This window comes from Meleagris gallopavo, chromosome 4 (assembly GCF_905368555.1).
Source record: "Meleagris gallopavo chromosome 4, MGAL_WU_HG_1.1, whole genome shotgun sequence".
Taxonomy (NCBI): Eukaryota; Metazoa; Chordata; class Aves; order Galliformes; family Phasianidae; genus Meleagris; species Meleagris gallopavo.
The window spans coordinates 32,769,103-32,788,523 of NC_139407.1; the positions used below are offsets into that span (position 1 = coordinate 32,769,103).

At 39.5% G+C, this 19,421-nt stretch overlaps 1 protein-coding gene across 2 annotated transcripts in view; it reads left to right on the forward strand.

Annotated features, from left to right (window-relative positions):
* Nucleotides 1–19,147, forward strand: part of ANKRD50 (ankyrin repeat domain 50) — a 42,010-nt gene extending 22,863 nt beyond the window's left edge. For both annotated transcript variants that reach the window (XM_085222791.1, XM_085222792.1), the window contains exons 3-5: nucleotides 1,658–1,887; nucleotides 10,322–13,869; nucleotides 16,106–19,147. In XM_085222791.1, coding sequence (XP_085078917.1) covers nucleotides 1,658–1,887; nucleotides 10,322–13,866 — 3,775 coding nt within the window. In that variant the 3' untranslated portion in view covers nucleotides 13,867–13,869; nucleotides 16,106–19,147. The remainder of the gene's footprint in view (nucleotides 1–1,657; nucleotides 1,888–10,321; nucleotides 13,870–16,105) is intronic.
* The last annotated feature ends 274 nt before the right edge of the window (nucleotides 19,148–19,421 follow it).

Genomic DNA, 19,421 nt, shown 5'->3' on the forward strand with positions numbered 1-19,421 from the left:
GGGAAAGAGGTGGAAAATGATGCAATTTCAAGCTGCCTCCTTTCGTTGTGGGGTTGATACCACTTTGGAAAGTAATTTTAGCCTTATGGCTACACTCATTTCCTGCTATGTAAGTTAGAAGCTGCTTAACTTCCTAGCTTAGGGAGCAGAGATTCTTGCTGTGCTGCAAGCATCTTCTGAAAGAGGGACCAGCTTTGGGAAGTAACAAAGAATCCAAAATAGTCTTGCATTTCTGGAAATGTGAGGGGCCAGAGTTAAGTATTTATTTAAATGCAACTAATACTGAAAGCTTTCAGAACTCATCCTTTCTATTCCTTTGGGAAGATGTCACCACCTGCAATAGATTGCCCAGCTGGCTCTGCTAGATCCTGCTGTTATTGTCAACAGTGCGTCACTTTACATTTCCATTTTGCACTTTTCTCAGTCAGAAAACCAGAAAGCAACGTTGTACTGGTGGTGCTTGCAAATCATTTTTGACTCTGGGTGTGTTTTTCCATCAACAGGCAAGATTTGCCGTTGTTCTAATTTGCATGCTTGACAGGTAATAAGTCATTGGCCAAAGTGTACTGAAGATAAATTTGTTCAGTAAAACAAATGAAAGAAGATTATTGTGGCCTTAAGTCAAAAATACTTGTTACATCTGTGCTATCTGGACAGAAGCATAAAGACTGCAGAAAGAGGGAACTATCATGCACGTGTATGTATTTATACACTCAGAAAATGAATACATTTCACACCCTGCTTCATTTTCTGAGTCTTACTGCTATAAAGGCCAACATTACTTGTCAAATATATTTAAAGATCATAGAGTCATAGGATGGCCTGGGTTGAAAAGGACCACAATGTGATCACCTACTTTCAGTCCCCCTGCTACATGCAGGATCGCCAACCACTAGACCAGACTGCCCAGAGCCATATCCAGCCTGGCCTTGAATGCCTCCAGGAATGGGAGATGGGAGATGTACTCAGTGGAACTTAAGGGCCTAAGTGAAACTTGCCCACAAATCAGTAGTGTTGCATAGAAATACTAGAAGGCATGTGGCAGTTACGTATAAGCACAGAGTTAGATATCTTTTAATGAGTACTACTAAAAATGACAACAGTACGTGCAAATATGAGACAGAAACTCTGGTTATTAGCTGTGCCAATGCATTTATTCAGCTCCTTGTTCTAAGAATGCAAATAATTCTGGCAACTCCAATATAAATAAAAAGCCTCAGTTTGTTAAGAAATTAATTTGCATTTTGTTTAAGTATGGTACAAGTGCAGAAATTAGATCTTTATAAAATTTGTTCACTCGGCATTAAACTTTTGAGCTTTGATACTTCAGATGTCTTTTTATTTGGTTTGGTATCATTACCAGCTTCTGATAAGCAATAATAGCAGGTTTGGCAGAAAAAGAGATTGATGAACTTTTTACATTTTAGGCCAAGTAGATGCTGGCATACTAAACCACCATTTTTCGAAGTATTCTTATGAACATTGAACAATGTTATGTTGTTTTAAAGTACTGAAGTACTGTTAGAAACATTAAGTTCATTAAAATGTAATCTTGCCTAAGCAAAAATTGCATCATTATTCAAAAAATGCATGATTATTCAAGCATTTGATATATTGTTACATTTACAAGATTGATTTTGTTCCTCCTTCCTTGCAGGTGCATTCTGCTTCCACTTCTGGGAATGAAGCCCCCTCAGCAGAGCCTCTTCCTGCTCGTAGACTCAGTTGATGAGGGCTGCAACATCTCTGAGGGTGAACAGACCTCTACAAGTCTATCTGGAACGATAGCAGAGCTGTTAGCTGGCCACTTTGAGTTCTTCCCTCCCTGGTTGCTCCTTCTGTGTTCTGCCCGCAAGCAGAGTAAAGCTGTTACAAAAATGTTTACAGGTGAGTGCAAACCCCGGGAAGCATCGTTAACTCTGTCTACAATGAGGAACTGGTATTTACAAAACCCTTGGTGATGGTTGAAAGCACTAATGAGTGCATAGTTCTAAAAAATGATAATGGCAAAAATGGTAATTCTAAAAACCTCACATTCCGGTTTACCTATCAAAAGCCTAAAGTGGCATTTAGAGGTAAATTATGTCTCTGCAATAGAGCTGTTGGTGGCTTTGAGTTCTCTTTTTTGCCTTGCTGCTTCTAAAAAGCTTTGAAACCATGTAGGTGATGTGTAAGTACATAAGTATGTTGGCTGTATACGCCCATTCCTCACAACCTCAAAAGATTATTAAAATATTTCCCCTTATATTCAGAAAACAGTGAATAACCTTTGAAGGTGGAACTTGAGAGGGTAATACTGTCAATGTGGATTCTTAGTGTATACTTTTGGCAAAGGTTACTTGGTAAAGAATTCTTTACAACTTCTTCGTCCAGTCTTTACAGTGTCATGAGAACATTTCTTCACTATAATCACTTTGTTTCTGAATGTTCTCTGAAATTTAATAAAGGCCAATATCTAGACTGGATTCCAGGCCTATGTGTAAAGCCTGCGTGCATTAAGGCAACGATTAGGACAAAAATGTGATTATAGAACATAGACCCATAGGCTTGCTCGTTTCCACCGTGGCAAAAGGTCAATGTGATAATTGCATTCTGGAATGTAGTCCTTTATTAATCAGCAGCAGACATGAACGTTGGTATTTAGGGTTATGTGAGAACTAAAGGAAGCTTTGGAGTAGTTTCATAAGGGCTCTTTTGGATGTTCGTATGGGAATAGTTTCGTCAGAGCTTGGCTGATTAGATAGGTTGTCACTGCCAAAAATACTGACAAAACTTTCTTCAGAGCAGCTTTATTTCCTTTCCACTGAATCATATAATGTTTCAGACTAGTCCTAAAAAATGGTTGTTGTCTTCTAAGTATGCTTCCAGATGGAATTCTTGACAGGAGAAATCAGCAGAATTAATGGTATGCCTTTAAAATAAATTTAATTTGAAAGAGTAAATTTCTCATTTACACAGTGAATGATTTGATGAATAGCATAAAGAGAGTTGGCTTGTGATGTTATTTTGCTATTTTTGCTGTGAGAAAAGGTGCAAAAAAAGAATTATTACCAAAGTAACTGAACTCAAAATGAGATTAAGTTTTAGGGCCTATTTGTAGTGTAGGTGTTTTGCTGTCTTGGTGGTGCTGGTTGGTTTTTTTTTGTTGTTGGTTTTTTTTGTTTTTTTTTTTTTTTTCAAAAAGAGAGCAAACTGTGATATTACATCCCACAGTACGCTACTGGATGATTTTCCTCCTTACAGCCAATGCTCAAGTATGTGAAAAATATAGCGAAGATGTGAGGGGTATGATTGAAGCTTTTGTTAAATTCAAATATATTGGAACCTTGTGTTGTAAAACTTGAAAATAATATTGGTTTTCTTTTTTTAACCTGCGAAGGATAGGCTGTTGTTAACACTTCTTTTGGGGTACACTCTTCTTCCCCTTTGCACAATGTAGATGTTTACTTCTAGCCAAGCAAATTTGTTTTTAAAGTTATTTATTTGATGGGCATGCAGAATTCAAGATTGATGAGGAGCATTTTTTGCACTTGTGGCTGAAGAGATGACATGCACAGTAATCACAGAATCACAGAATTGTAGGGTTTGGAAGGGACCTCTAGAGATCATCGAGACCAACCCCCTCCCAAAGCAGGTTCCCTACACCAGGTCGCACAGGTAGGCGTCCAGGCGAGACTTGAATATCTCCAGAGAAGGAGACTCCACAACCTCCCTGGGCAGCCTGTTCCAGTGCTCCGTCACCCTCACCGTGAAGAAGTTCTTGCACACATTCGTGCGAAACTTCCTATGCTGCAGCTGATGTCCGTTTCCCCTCGTCCTGTCTCCACGTACCACTGAAAAGAGACTGGCCTCACCGCTATGGCCGCCACACCTCAGATATTTATAAACCTGGATCAGGTCCCCTCTCAGTCGTCTTTTCTCAAGGCTAAACAGACCCAGTTCACTTAGCCTTTCTTCATAGGGGAGATGCTCCAGGCCCTTCACCATCTTTGTGGCCCTCCGCTGGACTCCTTCCAAGAGATCCCTGTCTTTTTTGTACTGGGGAGCCCAGAACTGGACACAGTACTCCAGATGAGACCTTACCAGGGCAGAGTAGAGGGGGAGGATCACCTCCGTCGTCCTGCTGGACACGCTCTTTTTAATGCACCCCAGAATGCCATTGGCCTTTTTGGCCACGAGGGCACACTGCTGGCTCATGGCCAACCTGTCGTCTACCAGGACGCCCAGGTCCCTCTCTGCAGAGCTCCTCTCCAGCAGCTCATCCCCAGCCTGTATTGGTGCGTGCAGTAATAATACGCAATGCACTCTGGAACACCATTATACTGAATTTCTAATGCTTTCTAATTTCTCAGCAAATGGTTGCAAGCGTAACAGCGTAATCACTGCACATCTTCTTCGGATGTGTTTCTTCCATTTGGAACAAAGAAATCAGTTTCACGCTTAGTAAGATAGGCTGGAATACTTTTCGCATTACTTTAGGAAAACGAGTCCATCTGTAGGCTTTTGTGCTAGAAGTTTTAGAATTAGACGTGATGTATGTACTAGCCAGTATTTATTTAATAAGTCGTTTTTTATTGGCTTTCACTTAAAATTTTGATGTGTGAAATCTTCTTCCAGAAATGTGCTGAAATAAGAGCTAAACCCATTTGTCAGCATGTGGTGTAAGTGATTGGGAGCAGGATTGCTGCAGTAGTGTGGCCTTGACAATGTTCTTTTTTGGGTGTTGAATACAGACGAGTTCTGCAGGCATCTCTCCAGCCAAAAATAGTCATGGACATGGAAGAAAGAGCGCAGCCTTTCATCTTGCTGTCATCTTGCTGCTGCCAGCGGTGAATCCATCATCCCCACTCCCAGATACCAAGCAAAGGAAGAGATTTATTCTAGTCCTCTTCATTTCTTTCCTTTTGCTAGTGATTTATTTATGCAAGCTGAATAGATGTGCTTGCATCTGTTGCAGCCCCGTGTTCATGGGTGTATTGAGAGTTTCTGTAATAGCACAGAGCACTACAAATTTTCTTCCTCTCATAGCAGATTCTAAGTTTTCAATAATTAAAAATGAAATAGTTTTTGCCTCTTGTGGCTGCAAAGACAATCTCAAAAATATGAACCAAATGTAAATTGATGCCTGCATGAGTCTGCGGTCACCCTCCACAATGAGCAAAAGCCAGCCAGCTGGGGAGAAAAGGAAGAGAACAGATAACGCATGTCCTCCTGCCTCCTCTTGAATGCACTGTCACCAACTGTCACATCATGCCTGTTTACTTTTCTTACAGACATCTTTTTTAAAGTTTGCTATTCTTTTTCTTGTGTCCATGTTATCTCGATAGTCCTCTGCGACATCATCTGCTCGCGAGTGTGAACAGTCAGGCAGCTGCATTAAGCACGGTCTTCCCAACCTTCTTATTATTTGTAGAAGAAATTTTATTTATCTAAATATCTTCAGAAAACCTCTGTAAGTTGCATAGGCGTGCAACTTGTTTAGGTTTTATGTTTCAGCTAACTGGCAAATAGAAATGTTTCCAAAATGAGGTTAAATATTAAAAGTATATCAGTTATTCTTGCAAAACTAAATTCTAAATTCTTTTACTGAAGTTCTATCATAAAAGTTAAAGATTTTAGGCATTTTAAATTCTGGAAATTTTACTTGGGTAAGCTGGAATAAAAGGAGGTATTTCCTCATTTGATAGCATAAAGGCAAACAGAACTGCATATGTCCAAGTGCTCTATTCATTGGTCTGAAGAGGCATTTTAATAGTCACTTATTTGTTTTATGAATGTTGCTCAAAAGAAGAAATTGACTTTTGCATCTGGCTTGGTTATACCACTCAATTAAGCACGGCCATTCTTGATCAAAATAGTTCCTTTTCATACCTAAGACGTGTGCACCAGAGTCATGCAGCCCATGTGAATGGCACGTCTTAGGGAGCTGTAGTTAATATATAGATAATATTAGATACTAGAAACTAGAATAAAAAGAATGAAAAATGGTCATGCAAGCATTCACTGTAGCATCAGGGCACCTTATAATTCATTCACCCACTTATCCACAGGCAGAAGCAGACCGTTTGTCCTTTTTCACTCTTGCTTTTGCCTGTTATTCAGCTCTAAGTGTGCAGATAATAAGATATTCATCCAGATTTACTCCGAATTAACAATCTTGAGAGCATCAGTCTTCCTGTGATGTTTTTAGTTTGCCAGCTCTGGTTGGAATAAATATAGAGGATTGTTCTTGTAGCCTTTCTTAAAATTAAATAATGAGCAAAAATGTGAAAACCTAAGAAAAATGTACTAAAATAACAAGTCAGTTTCTGCACCAGAAAAGTCAAGCTGCATGGTTAGTTGTATTGCTGAATCCTTAAATCACTTACCAAATTTTGAACTGCACCTTTCCTCTTCAACCTGCCCATTCCAGAGAATAAATAGCATGAGACTGCTTTAGTAGAGATTGCTTTAAAAAAAGAAAATCTTAAGTTTCACCATGCTTTAGAATTTATGTAGGCAGTTTCACATTACTTTAAAGTCTTTTTTGACAATAAAAGGTTATTTAGATACGTTTAAATATGTAGTTGTACATTTTACTTCAGTATTATTAAAGCTGTGAAATAATTTGTTGTTGTTGTGGCCATGACTCTACTTAAGATTTCCTTTCTTCTTACTCTTTGGATTACCAATTCAAGAATGTGATGCTAGGGATTTTCTTACTTCCTAGTAAAAGGTTGCATGCAAGTTTTCTATACAACAAAGTGGACCAATGACAGCAGCAGGATTCAGCTTCAAGACTGGTCCTATGTCTCTTAGTGTCTGTGATGGACATTATGATACAATTTGTAATGGATTGTACACTGCAAACGTGCTACAGACTAAGCATGCTGCTTCAGTTTTCAAGTGCTTTTTACTTTTCTGCATATGTTATTCTTTTTGAGTGGGTGTGCATAAATGGCCAATAAATACCTAACTTAATGTATGTTTAGATCACCAGTGTGAATCAATAATGTCAAAACGTTGCCATGTTCTTAATCATTTAGGTTATTTAAAAGTTATCAGTTTAGTTAAAATGAGGTATATTAAAGTATTTAAACCTTCAGGGTAATTAAATGTATTTAATTAAAGATACAGAAATTGAAAGAGATTTCTAATTATTTAGTGGAACCTGGTTGTTAATAGTTTATTTTTTATTGTTAAAGTTTGAAAAGGTTGATATAGTGCAAAAGTATTTATATAGCCTAGATACTTTTTTTCCCTTTAAATGACCACAGACCTTGCCAAGAAATACATTTGGAACTGATTTGTTTACAGAAGTGCCAGGAATGTAATAAATCAGGAAAATCCTTACTGGAGCACCCATTGGGTTGAAAGTGATGTGCTGGAAGAAAAATCTTAACAATGCAAAAGGCAGTGTCGTGGGACTGCATGTTCTGTCTGCTATGCTCCTGTTCTGCTGAGCTGAAGTAGTTCATGGGAATGCATTTGAAACAAATGAACTTTCTCTTAGTGTTTTGATGCTTCTTGTCCTTGAAAATAAATTATTGTAGTTGGGTGGGAAAGCAAGTTTGCATAATCTTTGTTTGGAAATGTAAAATGACTCATTTAGATAAAAGCTTCGGCCAAAAAAAAAAAAAACCCACGGTTTTTGTTTTGCTCCTTCACAAGGAGAATATTAGGTTTTTGTATTTTTAAAATATCTTCTATCTGTAAAACTTTTCTTTGGATTACTTATTGTACTATGGCATGGTACGGTGGTTTAATATAAAGCCTACTTCTGCTCAAAAGGCGCTTACAAAGGAAGTGTGTTAATCCCAGCCCTTAAGGAACATACTGTCCTTGGGACATGGAAGGCTGGGAGACGAGGGATGTGAGGAACAGTCATTAGCCATCCCTGAGCACTGGCTGATGTATCTGCGTTGCTGTCCAATGGATCTGTCAGAGGCTTTCTGGCATGGCTGATATGATATCGGCTGCTCTACAAATTGCAAATGCAGCAGAGTTATTTAAAAAATAGAAGTAACTTAGGTGGATACGTATTGGATGGAAAGACATGGGCATTGGATGGCTGTGGGAGATGGGGCTCTGGTGTGAAGAGTCACCTAGGGCTAAATGCACTGGGAAGAACTTTGCAGAGCTCTGTGCCTGCTTTTCTTCAGCCATGTGACAGGTATAGATCTGACTATCAGGAATGCTTACTTCTCTCATATGAGAGAGGCTTAAGAAACTAGCAGGTGAGTGAATGACAGTGGCATTTGCTCTGAATTGAGTAAATCTGAGCTGTTCCCTGCACGCATGACATGGGCTAATCTAAGTGACGCTTGGTTGAGGACAGCCCTGTGCATAGGTATGGCTGTGAATGCATACATCAAGCATTGTTCTCTTTTTAACTTCACTGTTTGCTTTTCTGTCTTCTGAATGGTCATAGTCTGAGAGCTCAAAAAGAAGTCTTGGCATCTGCAAAATTGGAGGGCACCAGCTATCCTTACTCAGCAACGTCTCTTGGCTTATGTGTGTGAATTATGGGCTCTGCAGAATTGTGCACAGAATATTTTAATGAAATGCATAGTCAATCAGTGAATTATGCTGTGCTGTGGGTCAAGTTAGGACATTGCTCAAAGTTGTGGTGACAAATTGCAGTGGATAAAGGCAGTTCTGTATTTTGGAAAGCTAGAAAAAAAATGCACCTGTAGAACGGTGAAATCCTTCCAAATCTTATTTTCTGCCTTCTTGACACTAAATGCAAATATCTACAAGTAGAGAGTCTTACTGTTTTTTTAGCATGAAAAGTGACTGCGCCAAAAATATCCTGTCTGATGATTTTATTTTGAGAAGTATACTTTTAAGTGTTCTACTGATTTAGTTCTGTCAGAGTTGTCATGCTACCATAATTAATAAAGGAAGAAGATATATATATTTTTTTAGTAATATCACTCTAAATGGTTAGCAGAAGTTGTTGAATATCCTGTTCAGAGTCGCTGCTGAAGACATTTGGGAACGAAAAGCAAAGCTCAGTTATTGGAGCAAACTTCCAGACCGAGCAGTTTGATCCACAGAATGTTCAAATATAATAAAAACAGAGAACTGAAAATGACGTTCTTCAGGGTGCTACTTCCAATTATTTGTTCCATGAAGCTAAGGCCAAGATCGCATTGACTGGGCTGCCCTCTATGGTTTCTTTTCCTTCAGGATAATTTGGGGATTAGTAACTGCTTTGGTTTGCAAAGCTTTTTTGGACTAGATGAGCTGACTCTAAAGGAAATTTATGCAAACTGCTATGCTAGAGGAAGAGATGAGAGCTTGTCCTTGGAAAAGCGAGGAGCAATTCTGGCCTAAAATAGTTATAAACCTGGTCATTCCAGACACTGTGACTGCATCCTCTGCAGTTTTCCTCTAGCTTCCAAAAAAGCAGCACTCAAATAACGTAATGTTTCATTAAACATAGACAGTAGGTCTTCATCAGAGACCAATGTTTTAAATTAGATAGCTGTGTATACCATGGCACAGTAACATCATTCGTAAATAACATTCCTGCTTGGTCTCAAGAGCTTGTACTTTGTGAGCTGTGGGAGTGTGCAAATGTGTATGCAGGGAGGAGATGTACACAGCATACACAGATGAAATAATTTCCCTTTTTCCTCTTAAGAGTAAACAGGCTGAAAGAACAATGGGACTGTCTGAGTCTCAGAAAACCTGTTTCCTTATGCAGTGTGCCAGCTGTTAGAGAACTGGGCTGTTTATCTAAAAATCAGCCCTTATTTGAAAAAATATGTACTAGTCATTGCACGCAGATATATAGGTATTTTAAAGTAGTTTTGAGTGTCTCTCCTAGATCATAGGAGTTTTGAAAAGAAGCAAAGGTAATCTCGTTAAAGTGATTTATGTTCATTTCTTCATGAATGTGCACCACACGTGGATAATATCTTCTATAATTATATTAAGATAATGATTGTCTTAATCTCAGTAGCTGAAAATTATTTGGAATTTCACTGTTGACCACGTTGGATAAATGATTATTCCGTAATAATATAAGATTTACTAATCTTAAGTTGCAGTTTTGATTTTACTTTATTTTTAGTCTTACTTAGGTGTTTAGTATTATCCATGGCAGACACAAAGTGTCTGACTCAAAGTTTTTTTTTAAATGTTCTTGTTTATTAATGTGTATTTCTCATTGTAGCAGATTATGATTAAAAAATAATAAATAAAAATGTTTTCTTTTGTATCAAAGTGTTATTAATAATGATTTACGTTCAGTATGTTTGCATCCAAAATATAAGTGAGTGTTTCCTACCTCAAAATGTGTCTTTTTGCTAATGACTTTCTTCTCTTCCATTAGGTTTTAGAAAAATAAGTTTGGATGATCTGCGGAAGGCGTACATTGTGAAGGACGTGCAGCAATATATTCTGCATCGTTTGGATCAGGAGGAAGCGCTGAGACAACATCTGACAAAAGAAACTGCCGAAATGCTGAATCAGCTTCACATCAAAAGCAGCGGCTGCTTTTTGTATCTGGAACGTGTCCTAGATGGAGTCGTGGAGAATTTTATTATGTTACGAGAGATCCGTGACATTCCGGGAACATTGAATGGCCTATACCTTTGGCTCTGCCAGAGACTTTTTGTGAGAAAACAATTTGCAAAGGTGCAGCCTATTCTTAATGTGATTCTTGCAGCCTGTAGGCCGCTAACCACAACGGAACTGTATCATGCGGTGTGGACCAAAAACATGACATTGACTATGGAAGACTTTCAGCGCAAATTGGATGTCCTGTCCAAAGTTCTTATTGATGGACTTGGGAATACAAAAATATTGTTTCATTATAGTTTTGCTGAATGGTTGTTGGATGTGAAGCACTGCACGCAGAAATACCTGTGTAATGCAGCTGAGGGGCACAGAATGCTAGCCATGAGCTACACCTGCCGAGCAAAGGACTTAACACCATTGGAAGCTCAAGAATTTGCGTTGCATCTAATTAACTCCAATTTACAGTTAGAGACTTCTGAGCTGGCCTTGTGGATGATATGGAATGGCACACCTGTCAAAGAATCCCTGTCAACCTTAATTCCCAAAGAACAAGAAGTGTTACAGCTCCTAGTGAAAGCTGGTGCTCATGTCAACAGTGAGGATGACCGTACATCCTGCATTGTGAGGCAGGCTCTGGAAAGAGAGGACTCCATCCGCACCTTGCTAGACAATGGGGCATCAGTCAACCAGTGTGACTCAAACGGGAGAACACTCCTGGCCAACGCTGCCTACAGCGGCAACCTCGATGTAGTTAACTTGCTGGTTTCCAGGGGAGCAGATTTAGAGGTAGAAGACACTCATGGTCAAACAGCACTTACCTTAGCTGCACGGCAGGGGCACACCAAAGTGGTGAATTGCTTGATAGGGTGCGGGGCCAATGTAAATCACACGGATCATGATGGCTGGACAGCATTGAGATCTGCAGCATGGGGTGGGCACACTGAGGTAGTTTCTGCGCTCCTTTACGCTGGAGTCAAAGTGGACTGTGCAGATGCTGACAGCCGAACTGCATTGAGAGCAGCGGCCTGGGGAGGGCACGAAGATATTGTGCTGAATCTGCTTCAGCATGGGGCTGAAGTGAATAAGGCTGATAATGAAGGCAGAACAGCATTAATTGCAGCAGCATATATGGGGCACAAAGAGATAGTGGAGCACCTGCTGGACCATGGTGCAGAAGTGAACCACGAGGATGTGGATGGAAGGACGGCATTGTCAGTTGCTGCACTTTGTGTTCCAGCCAGCAAAGGGCATGCCTCGGTGGTCAGCCTTCTCATTGACCGAGGTGCTGAAGTTGACCACTGCGATAAGGATGGCATGACGCCGCTGCTAGTGGCTGCTTACGAAGGACATGTGGATGTTGTTGACCTGCTCCTGGAGGGAGGAGCAGATGTGGATCACACAGATAACAATGGTCGTACACCACTCCTGGCTGCAGCCTCCATGGGCCATGCCTCGGTTGTAAATACTCTCTTATTTTGGGGTGCAGCTGTTGATAGCATTGATAGTGAAGGGAGAACGGTTTTGAGCATAGCCTCTGCACAAGGCAACGTTGAAGTAGTACGGACTCTGCTGGACAGGGGGCTGGATGAAAATCACAGGGATGATGCAGGCTGGACACCTTTGCATATGGCAGCTTTTGAAGGTCACAGGTTGATATGTGAGGCTCTTATAGAACAAGGTGCTAGAACAAATGAGATTGATAACGATGGACGTATACCTTTCATATTAGCTGCACAAGAAGGTCACTATGATTGTGTGCAGATATTGCTGGAAAATAAATCCAACGTTGATCAGAGAGGCTATGATGGGAGAAACGCTCTCCGTGTTGCTGCTTTAGAAGGTCACAGAGAGATAGTTGAACTACTGCTCAGCCATGGAGCAGATGTAAACTATAAAGATGCTGATGGCCGGCCAACACTCTATATTTTAGCATTAGAAAACCAGCTTACAATGGCTGAGTATTTTTTAGAAAATGGTGCAAATGTAGAAGCTAGTGATGCTGAAGGAAGAACAGCGCTCCATGTTTCCTGCTGGCAGGGCCACTTGGAGATGGTACAGGTGCTGATAACATACCATGCTGATGTGAACGCTGCAGATAATGAGAAGAGGTCTGCTTTGCAGTCTGCTGCATGGCAAGGTCACGTGAAGGTAGTGCAGCTTCTCATTGAGCATGGAGCTCTGGTTGATCATACATGTAACCAAGGTGCTACTGGACTCTGCATCGCAGCCCAAGAAGGGCACATTGATGTTGTCCAGATATTACTTGAGCATGGTGCTGATCCAAATCATGCCGATCAGTTTGGGCGCACTGCAATGCGTGTTGCAGCTAAAAATGGGCACACTCAGATTATTAAATTACTGGAAAAATATGGTGCATCTACTCTGAATGGCTGCACTCCATCTCCTGTCCACACTATGGAGCAAAAACCCTTACAGTCGGTCTCTTCTAAAATGCAGTCCTTAACAATGAAGTCAAATAGTTCAGGGAGTACTGGTGGAGATATGCAGCCTAGCATGCGGGGCTTATCTAATGGACCTGCTCATGCCTTCAGTTCTCCTTCAGAGTCCCCCGATTCTACGGTTGACCGTCAGAAGTCATCTTTATCAAATAATTCCCTGAAAAGTTCCAAAAACTCTTCTCTCCGTACCACATCGTCAACAGCAACTGCTCAGACTGTGCCCATTGATAGTTTCCACAGCCTCTCCTTTACAGAACAAATACAGCAGCATTCCCTGCCACGCAGCAGAAGCAGGCAATCTATTGTTTCTCCTTCTTCCACAACCCACTCCCTAAGTCAAAATCATAATTCTCCAAGTAGTGAATTTGAATGGAGCCAAGTGAAACCTAGTTTGAAATCAACAAAAGCTAACAAGGGGGGGAAAACAGACAATTCCAGCAAGTCTGGGTCAGCTGGAAAAAAAATCAAACAAAATAGTTCCTCCCAACCAAAAGTGTTAGAGTATGAAATGACTCAGTTTGATAAACGAGTACCTGTTGCCAAATCTGGGACAAGCGTGCCACTGAAATCCATGCCACCAGAGCCTCAGTGCAAAATCTTGGTGCCGCCAGCTCAGCAAGAGGTCGGTCGATCTCAGCAGCAGTTCCTAATTCACCAACAGAGTGGAGAACAGAAGAAGAGGAATGGAATCATGACAAATCCGAATTATCATCTTCAAAGCAATCAGGTTTTTCTTGGTAGGGTTTCTGTCCCACGAACAGTGCAGGATCGAGGGCATCAGGAGGTGTTGGAAGGCTACCCTTCTGCAGAGACAGAACTCAGCCTTAAGCAAGCCTTAAAACTGCAGATTGAAGGTGGTGATCCAAGCTTCAACTACAAGAAAGAAACACCATTATAAAAGGTAATCAGTCCATTCACAAAGGAGTAAAACGTGTATTTCATCACATGCGTTTTAAATAAGCTGAAAATGCACTTCATTTTAGCTTAACATTGTAATTGTTTTCTTAATGAAAACCATGTTGAGTAACTGTTTTGTTGCAATTTAAAGCGTCAGCTTTGGAAGAATTGGTTCACGGCTATATTTTCTGTTCAATAGTGATTGCTCAAATCTTGCCCCACTGTTCTTGATATGCAACAGAAAAAAATACAAAGCTTCATGTAGCATAAATCTGGAATTTTCCAAGATAAGAATAGCTGGAGTCCTAATATGTGGTATTTTCAGGCATAGTCATTATTTCGTGTAGTTCCACCTATATTGAGTAACTATTCATATTTGTAAAGATGTTTTTCAGGAAGCTTATAAAGGTTCTCACAAGTTACAGGCATTAAAATTCTGTGAATTTGGATTTTGAATGGGAAATCTCAGATATATCTACAAATTTGCATAGTACTGTAAGGCTTTAAATTTGTATTTTTGTTACCGTAATCTCCTATGAAAGAGATGGCGTTCCTGATAGCAAAATGAGAGTCTCTGTTATTATCAATTTCCTCACCATTCTGTAGTATGGGCTGCAAATCAGCCTAGTTCACTTTGGTTTTTCACTCTCTTGTATTGAATTTTATGCTGAGAAAGAAGTGTTGTGTACCATTTTCAAACGTAAGTTGTCAGTAAGTCAGCAAAAACAGGGCTATTTTTCTGCCTAATCCTGATGAAGTTTGTTTATCTCAGCGTATTTGGATTATTAATAATTAATATGTACTATTTGAATTTCAAACGAGCAGCATCTTTGTGAAATGTATGCAGTTCTCTTTGCTTATTTGCTTATTTCTGAAAACAATTTTTTTGTTTGTATAAATACTGCCATTTTTCCAGATCAGACTGCTGCTACTTAGAACCAGAATGTTCTTGGTAGCCAACTCAGTTCTGCTGTTGGTCATCAAAGGCTACATGTTTATAGGTCATTTGCAGATGGTGCAGAATCCACAGATGGAGATCTGGAGTTGTGGAAAAACGTATTGGCAGGTTTTTTGGTTTGGTTTGGCTTTTTTTTCCCAAAAAAGTATCTGGTGAATAGAATTCACTTTAATGGAACTCATCTCTCTAGATGTACCAGTGGTCTCTTGTGAACTGCAGAGTGCTGGACTGTGAGGCTGGTATCTTGGTTAAATCAAAATATTTGAAACAATACCGTGTTTCAAAAAGGTATATACTGCAGCCTAACATGCATATGCTAGTGTTGTTTTCCAAAAGGTCATGGATGAACAGTGAAGGAAAAATAGCAAAGAGGCAGAACTACAGAAACAGAGAGAGGAGTAAGCGAGAAGAGACAGGCCCTGGATGTTAGGAAAAGTAAAAACAACTTCAGATTCTTGCAGTTCTACATCATGTCTAAACCAGCATTTAAATGTCATTTTTCCCCCTTCTACATACCTGCACCTGATAATCAGTGCAGGCGCTCATATGGACATATTGTTTATACTTCTGACCAAAGATGTATTGATTTGACCTGACTTGTCATCAAGATGTTAGTTTTGATGCATTTTTCCTCTCTAGATTTTAAAACAGAAAGCATGGGGAGTTTTTAACACTCTACATACAATTCTACAACTCAAGCTGGGCTTTTTTTTTTGTCAGTAGTAAACAGTACTTCTTTAGAAAGGCCAGTTTTCCTGTGTGAAGTACTTATTTCTGGAAGAAACAAGTGATGTGATGGATAACTGAATTATTCCTTTTGCTTTTTTTCTAATGATTTCACATAACTTTAAATCTAGAAGTGTAAAACAATTGTGTGCATTATGGATTGCTTGGTGCAGGCTGTAATTTACCTCCTCTTTTGCCCAGTCTTGAGCAAAAAGGCAGTTATTTCCTTGACCACAGTACATTAGTCACCTGCACAGAATCACATCAGCAATATTCTGCCAGAGCACCTTGAGGAACAGCTTTCCTTCCCCAGCTGCTGCTGCTTCTAAGCTGTATTCAGAAGCTTTCTTGCTGCAGGGACCTTGTTGCTGCTTTGGATGTCTGCAAGCACAGGAAATCCGTCATGTGATTTGAGTTAGTCAGGAAATGCTTTTCGTCATTGGTATGCTGTTGTGTGCTTTTAACTCTAATTAGAAGTTATACAGCTGTCTTGCTGACAGCACTGCATCTATTATGGAATATCTCAAAACTTGGTGTGTTTGTTTTTTACTTCTAGGTCAGTTTCATGATGCCGTGAACAGAAGCACTTCTGCTCCAAGTGATTTATCAGCGGGCTGGGATGGAAGCATACAGTTCTTGTTCAGTCCACCTAAAAACTCAAGAATGTGAATACTACAGTACAGTTACCTTAATTACTGTAACGTGCCTACATTTTCGGGCTGCCTTCCACCATATTACCCTCCGTGCTTCAAAAGTTTATTTTGTGTAGTTCATATTTAATACACAGAATGAGCACTTTTTTTTTAACTGCAGAAAGATACATGTGATATTTCCCTGACAACAGCTGAAAATAGTAAGAACGAGGAATTGTGATTTCCTCTTCCAGAATGCTTAGCAAAGGTGCATGTGCCAGAGTGAACTGTGTATGAGAAGGCCATGCTTTCTGTATTTATTTTCCTGTGGCTAAAGGAAAGAAATGCAAACGCTTTGTCACATTTGCATTGATGTAGTGTATGGTCAGTCTTTTCTGTGTGCTTCAAAAAGTTGTCTCAAGGAATACAAACCTTGTAGTGGGATTTTATAAATACTGTACTTGTATGTTCTGTCTATGTAATAGCCGGTCAGTGGTAGCAAAGGAGTTGGACTGCAGCCCTCTGCAGTATCCTTGGAATTTTCAAGAAACAAAATCCAGTGTCTGGTACTACAGCGCCAAATCTGGATGGCAGACTGTGACCACTGAAAGTGATAGGTGAATTTGTCTTGGACTCCTGGTCTTCAATAGCCTCAGTTATTGTTACAATAATGAGGCAACCGAATATGGGTATTTCTTAGGTGCTAAAGTAGAAGGTCTGATCCTGCTTTCCTGTATGTCTTTATACATTAGAAACAGCTCTTTATTTTTCCAAAGTAAAGGACTGCATTGAAAATGTCAATAAAACCAATGTGGAAAACACAGAAGCTTTGTTAGGCTGAAAGAATACACAATGAGAGTATAATGGAGAAAGAAAAACTTAAGAATACCGTTGTCTGTGGACTACAAAGATTACTGAGTTATCCCTGTCCTGGGACAGTAACTCTTTAAAGCACAAACTTGTATGAATGTGGTTACTGCTTCTGATGGATTAGGTAGAGACAGTGTTTCTCTGGACACAGAGCGTGGTTAATCAGCAGCATGGCTCGTCCCTCTACAGGTAATGGAGACCTGGTTCCCTGCTCTCACAGCTGAAAAGAATTACATATATAGGGGAGAGCAAAGTCAAGACAGTCGCTGTGAAAGCAAACACTTTGAATTTTTCCCTTGAATGTGTGTATCTTACTTGCACAGCTCTGAGTGATAGAATGAAACAATTGATTATTTTCTCCTAAATATGTAATCTATATTCTACTATTCACCTTGACACGGTCTTGCTCTTTAGAAAATAAGCCTATTTTTGTAAGTCAGTATTTCTTCTAAAGGCTTGAGATTCGTCTTTTTCATACTCTGATTCTGATCATTCCACAAAGAAGATGGTAGAAACCTGGCATTATTTTTTCATAGAGGATTGATTAGATGTGTGGCTATCGTTAAACTTTGCTCAGTGGCCCCTGGATGTATGTGTAGTGCATATTCTGAAGCACTAAAGGTCATTGTGTTTTGTTATCGTAATTAACAATAGTCAGAACATTTTCTGAAGTTAGTTTTTTGTGGGTTGTCTTTGTTGTTTTTGTTTTTTATATCTTGCACCTCCATTCTTATTCACTTGTTACTAAATGTAAAAAGACTCTTTTATAGTCAGGCATTCAGTGCATAGTAAGATTAAATGTTGAAAGTTGACAGACAGCAATATTGATTATTCTGTATGTTTCACGCATTAAATCTCTTGTCCCTGTGGGACAATTATAACATAAACATAACAAGAGTCTTGCAAAACAGCCTTAAGAGAGTTAGTGGCTCAGTAAAGGGAGAGTACCAAAATGTTCTCAACAATTGTTCTGAACCTCAAGTACAGTGCATCTGCAATGCTGTGCAAGAGTAAAACTTTTCTTGGTTGTTAGATGTATGTTTTGTTCTGTAGAAAGGGATCCCTGAATGCTGACATTTTTCTACTGACCTTGGCTATCATTGGGATTATATTTATTTAATTTTATTGTGTTATTAATTGCACCTTGTGGACAGAGGACATAAAAATGTGGTCAGTTTCACAAGGGACCACCATTTATAGATAGCCTGACGGTTTTTGTGTGAATAATATTTGAAACAGCTGTTGAAGAAATCCTGTATCCAAATCAGCAGAAAGCAGACCTCTTGAAAATGTTTTTAGAAAGAAAATAACAATTCTTACAGATTTTGAACATAGCTTTGGAACAGAGCATGAATTGCTTTAAAACATCTACTTTCTCAGAAGGTCTGTGTAATTCCACATTGCTGTTGTGAGTTTTTAATCTCATTGCTTGTGAGGTTTCTGCATCCAAAGGCAAGTCGCTATTCCCCCGTTATTCTCTCTGTTCTTCTGTGCTCCTTCACATCTGTACAGTCCGGCGGAGGTCAGTGGAGTTGCATAGCCGTGACTCAGCACGTTTTCTTCTGACAGTGTGACAGTCCTCCCAACCCCCCCAAGAAAACGAGTAAAACATGAATCCTCTTCATCATATTTCACTGCTCCCTCCAAGGTCATCTCCACAAAACATCTGAAACTCCTAGTAGTGGGAAAGCTAGGGAAAAGACTGTTTTGTGGACAGCGATGTCAATACTGTATGCATGTGGAAAAACTCTTCAAAAGAGAAATGCATTAGGAAGTATAGAGGCACAATGATGCATTTTTGTCCTCTCTGTGATCAGTATTGAAAACATTACCATTTATTTAAAAATAAAAAGGTATTTTCCCTCCTCAGTTACTCTGCTATGCAAACGTCTGTTATGCTTAATATTCCCCATCTGAACTCCTCAGTTAACTTGGTTTGCAGATAGACTTTTTCCTGGAGTGGGTTGTAAATAGCCTTTAATGTACATTGAATGAATTTCACATTGTAAAATTTTTATTTTATTCCTTGTATTATATTAAGTGAAAATCCCTGTGTATATGAAAGTGCATAATAAATATATTTGCTTTTCAGCAGACATCTAACTGTTTTACTTTTACTACCTCATTTCCTGGGATATCTCAAGAAAAGGCTATTAAACTTGATTAACATTTGTGTGGTACTTAGTACAACACAATGTATGCGTCAGTCTGTCTGGGGTAGCAAGACTCAGAGACCAAGATTAGTTTCTACAGCCCTGCTTATCACCCTACTGACCTTCCCTTTTCCCCATTAAAAGCAAGTCAACATTAGCAGCAGAGAATTCACTGCATGTTCTTTTGGTTAAAATGACAACATAGACCAGCTGTAGC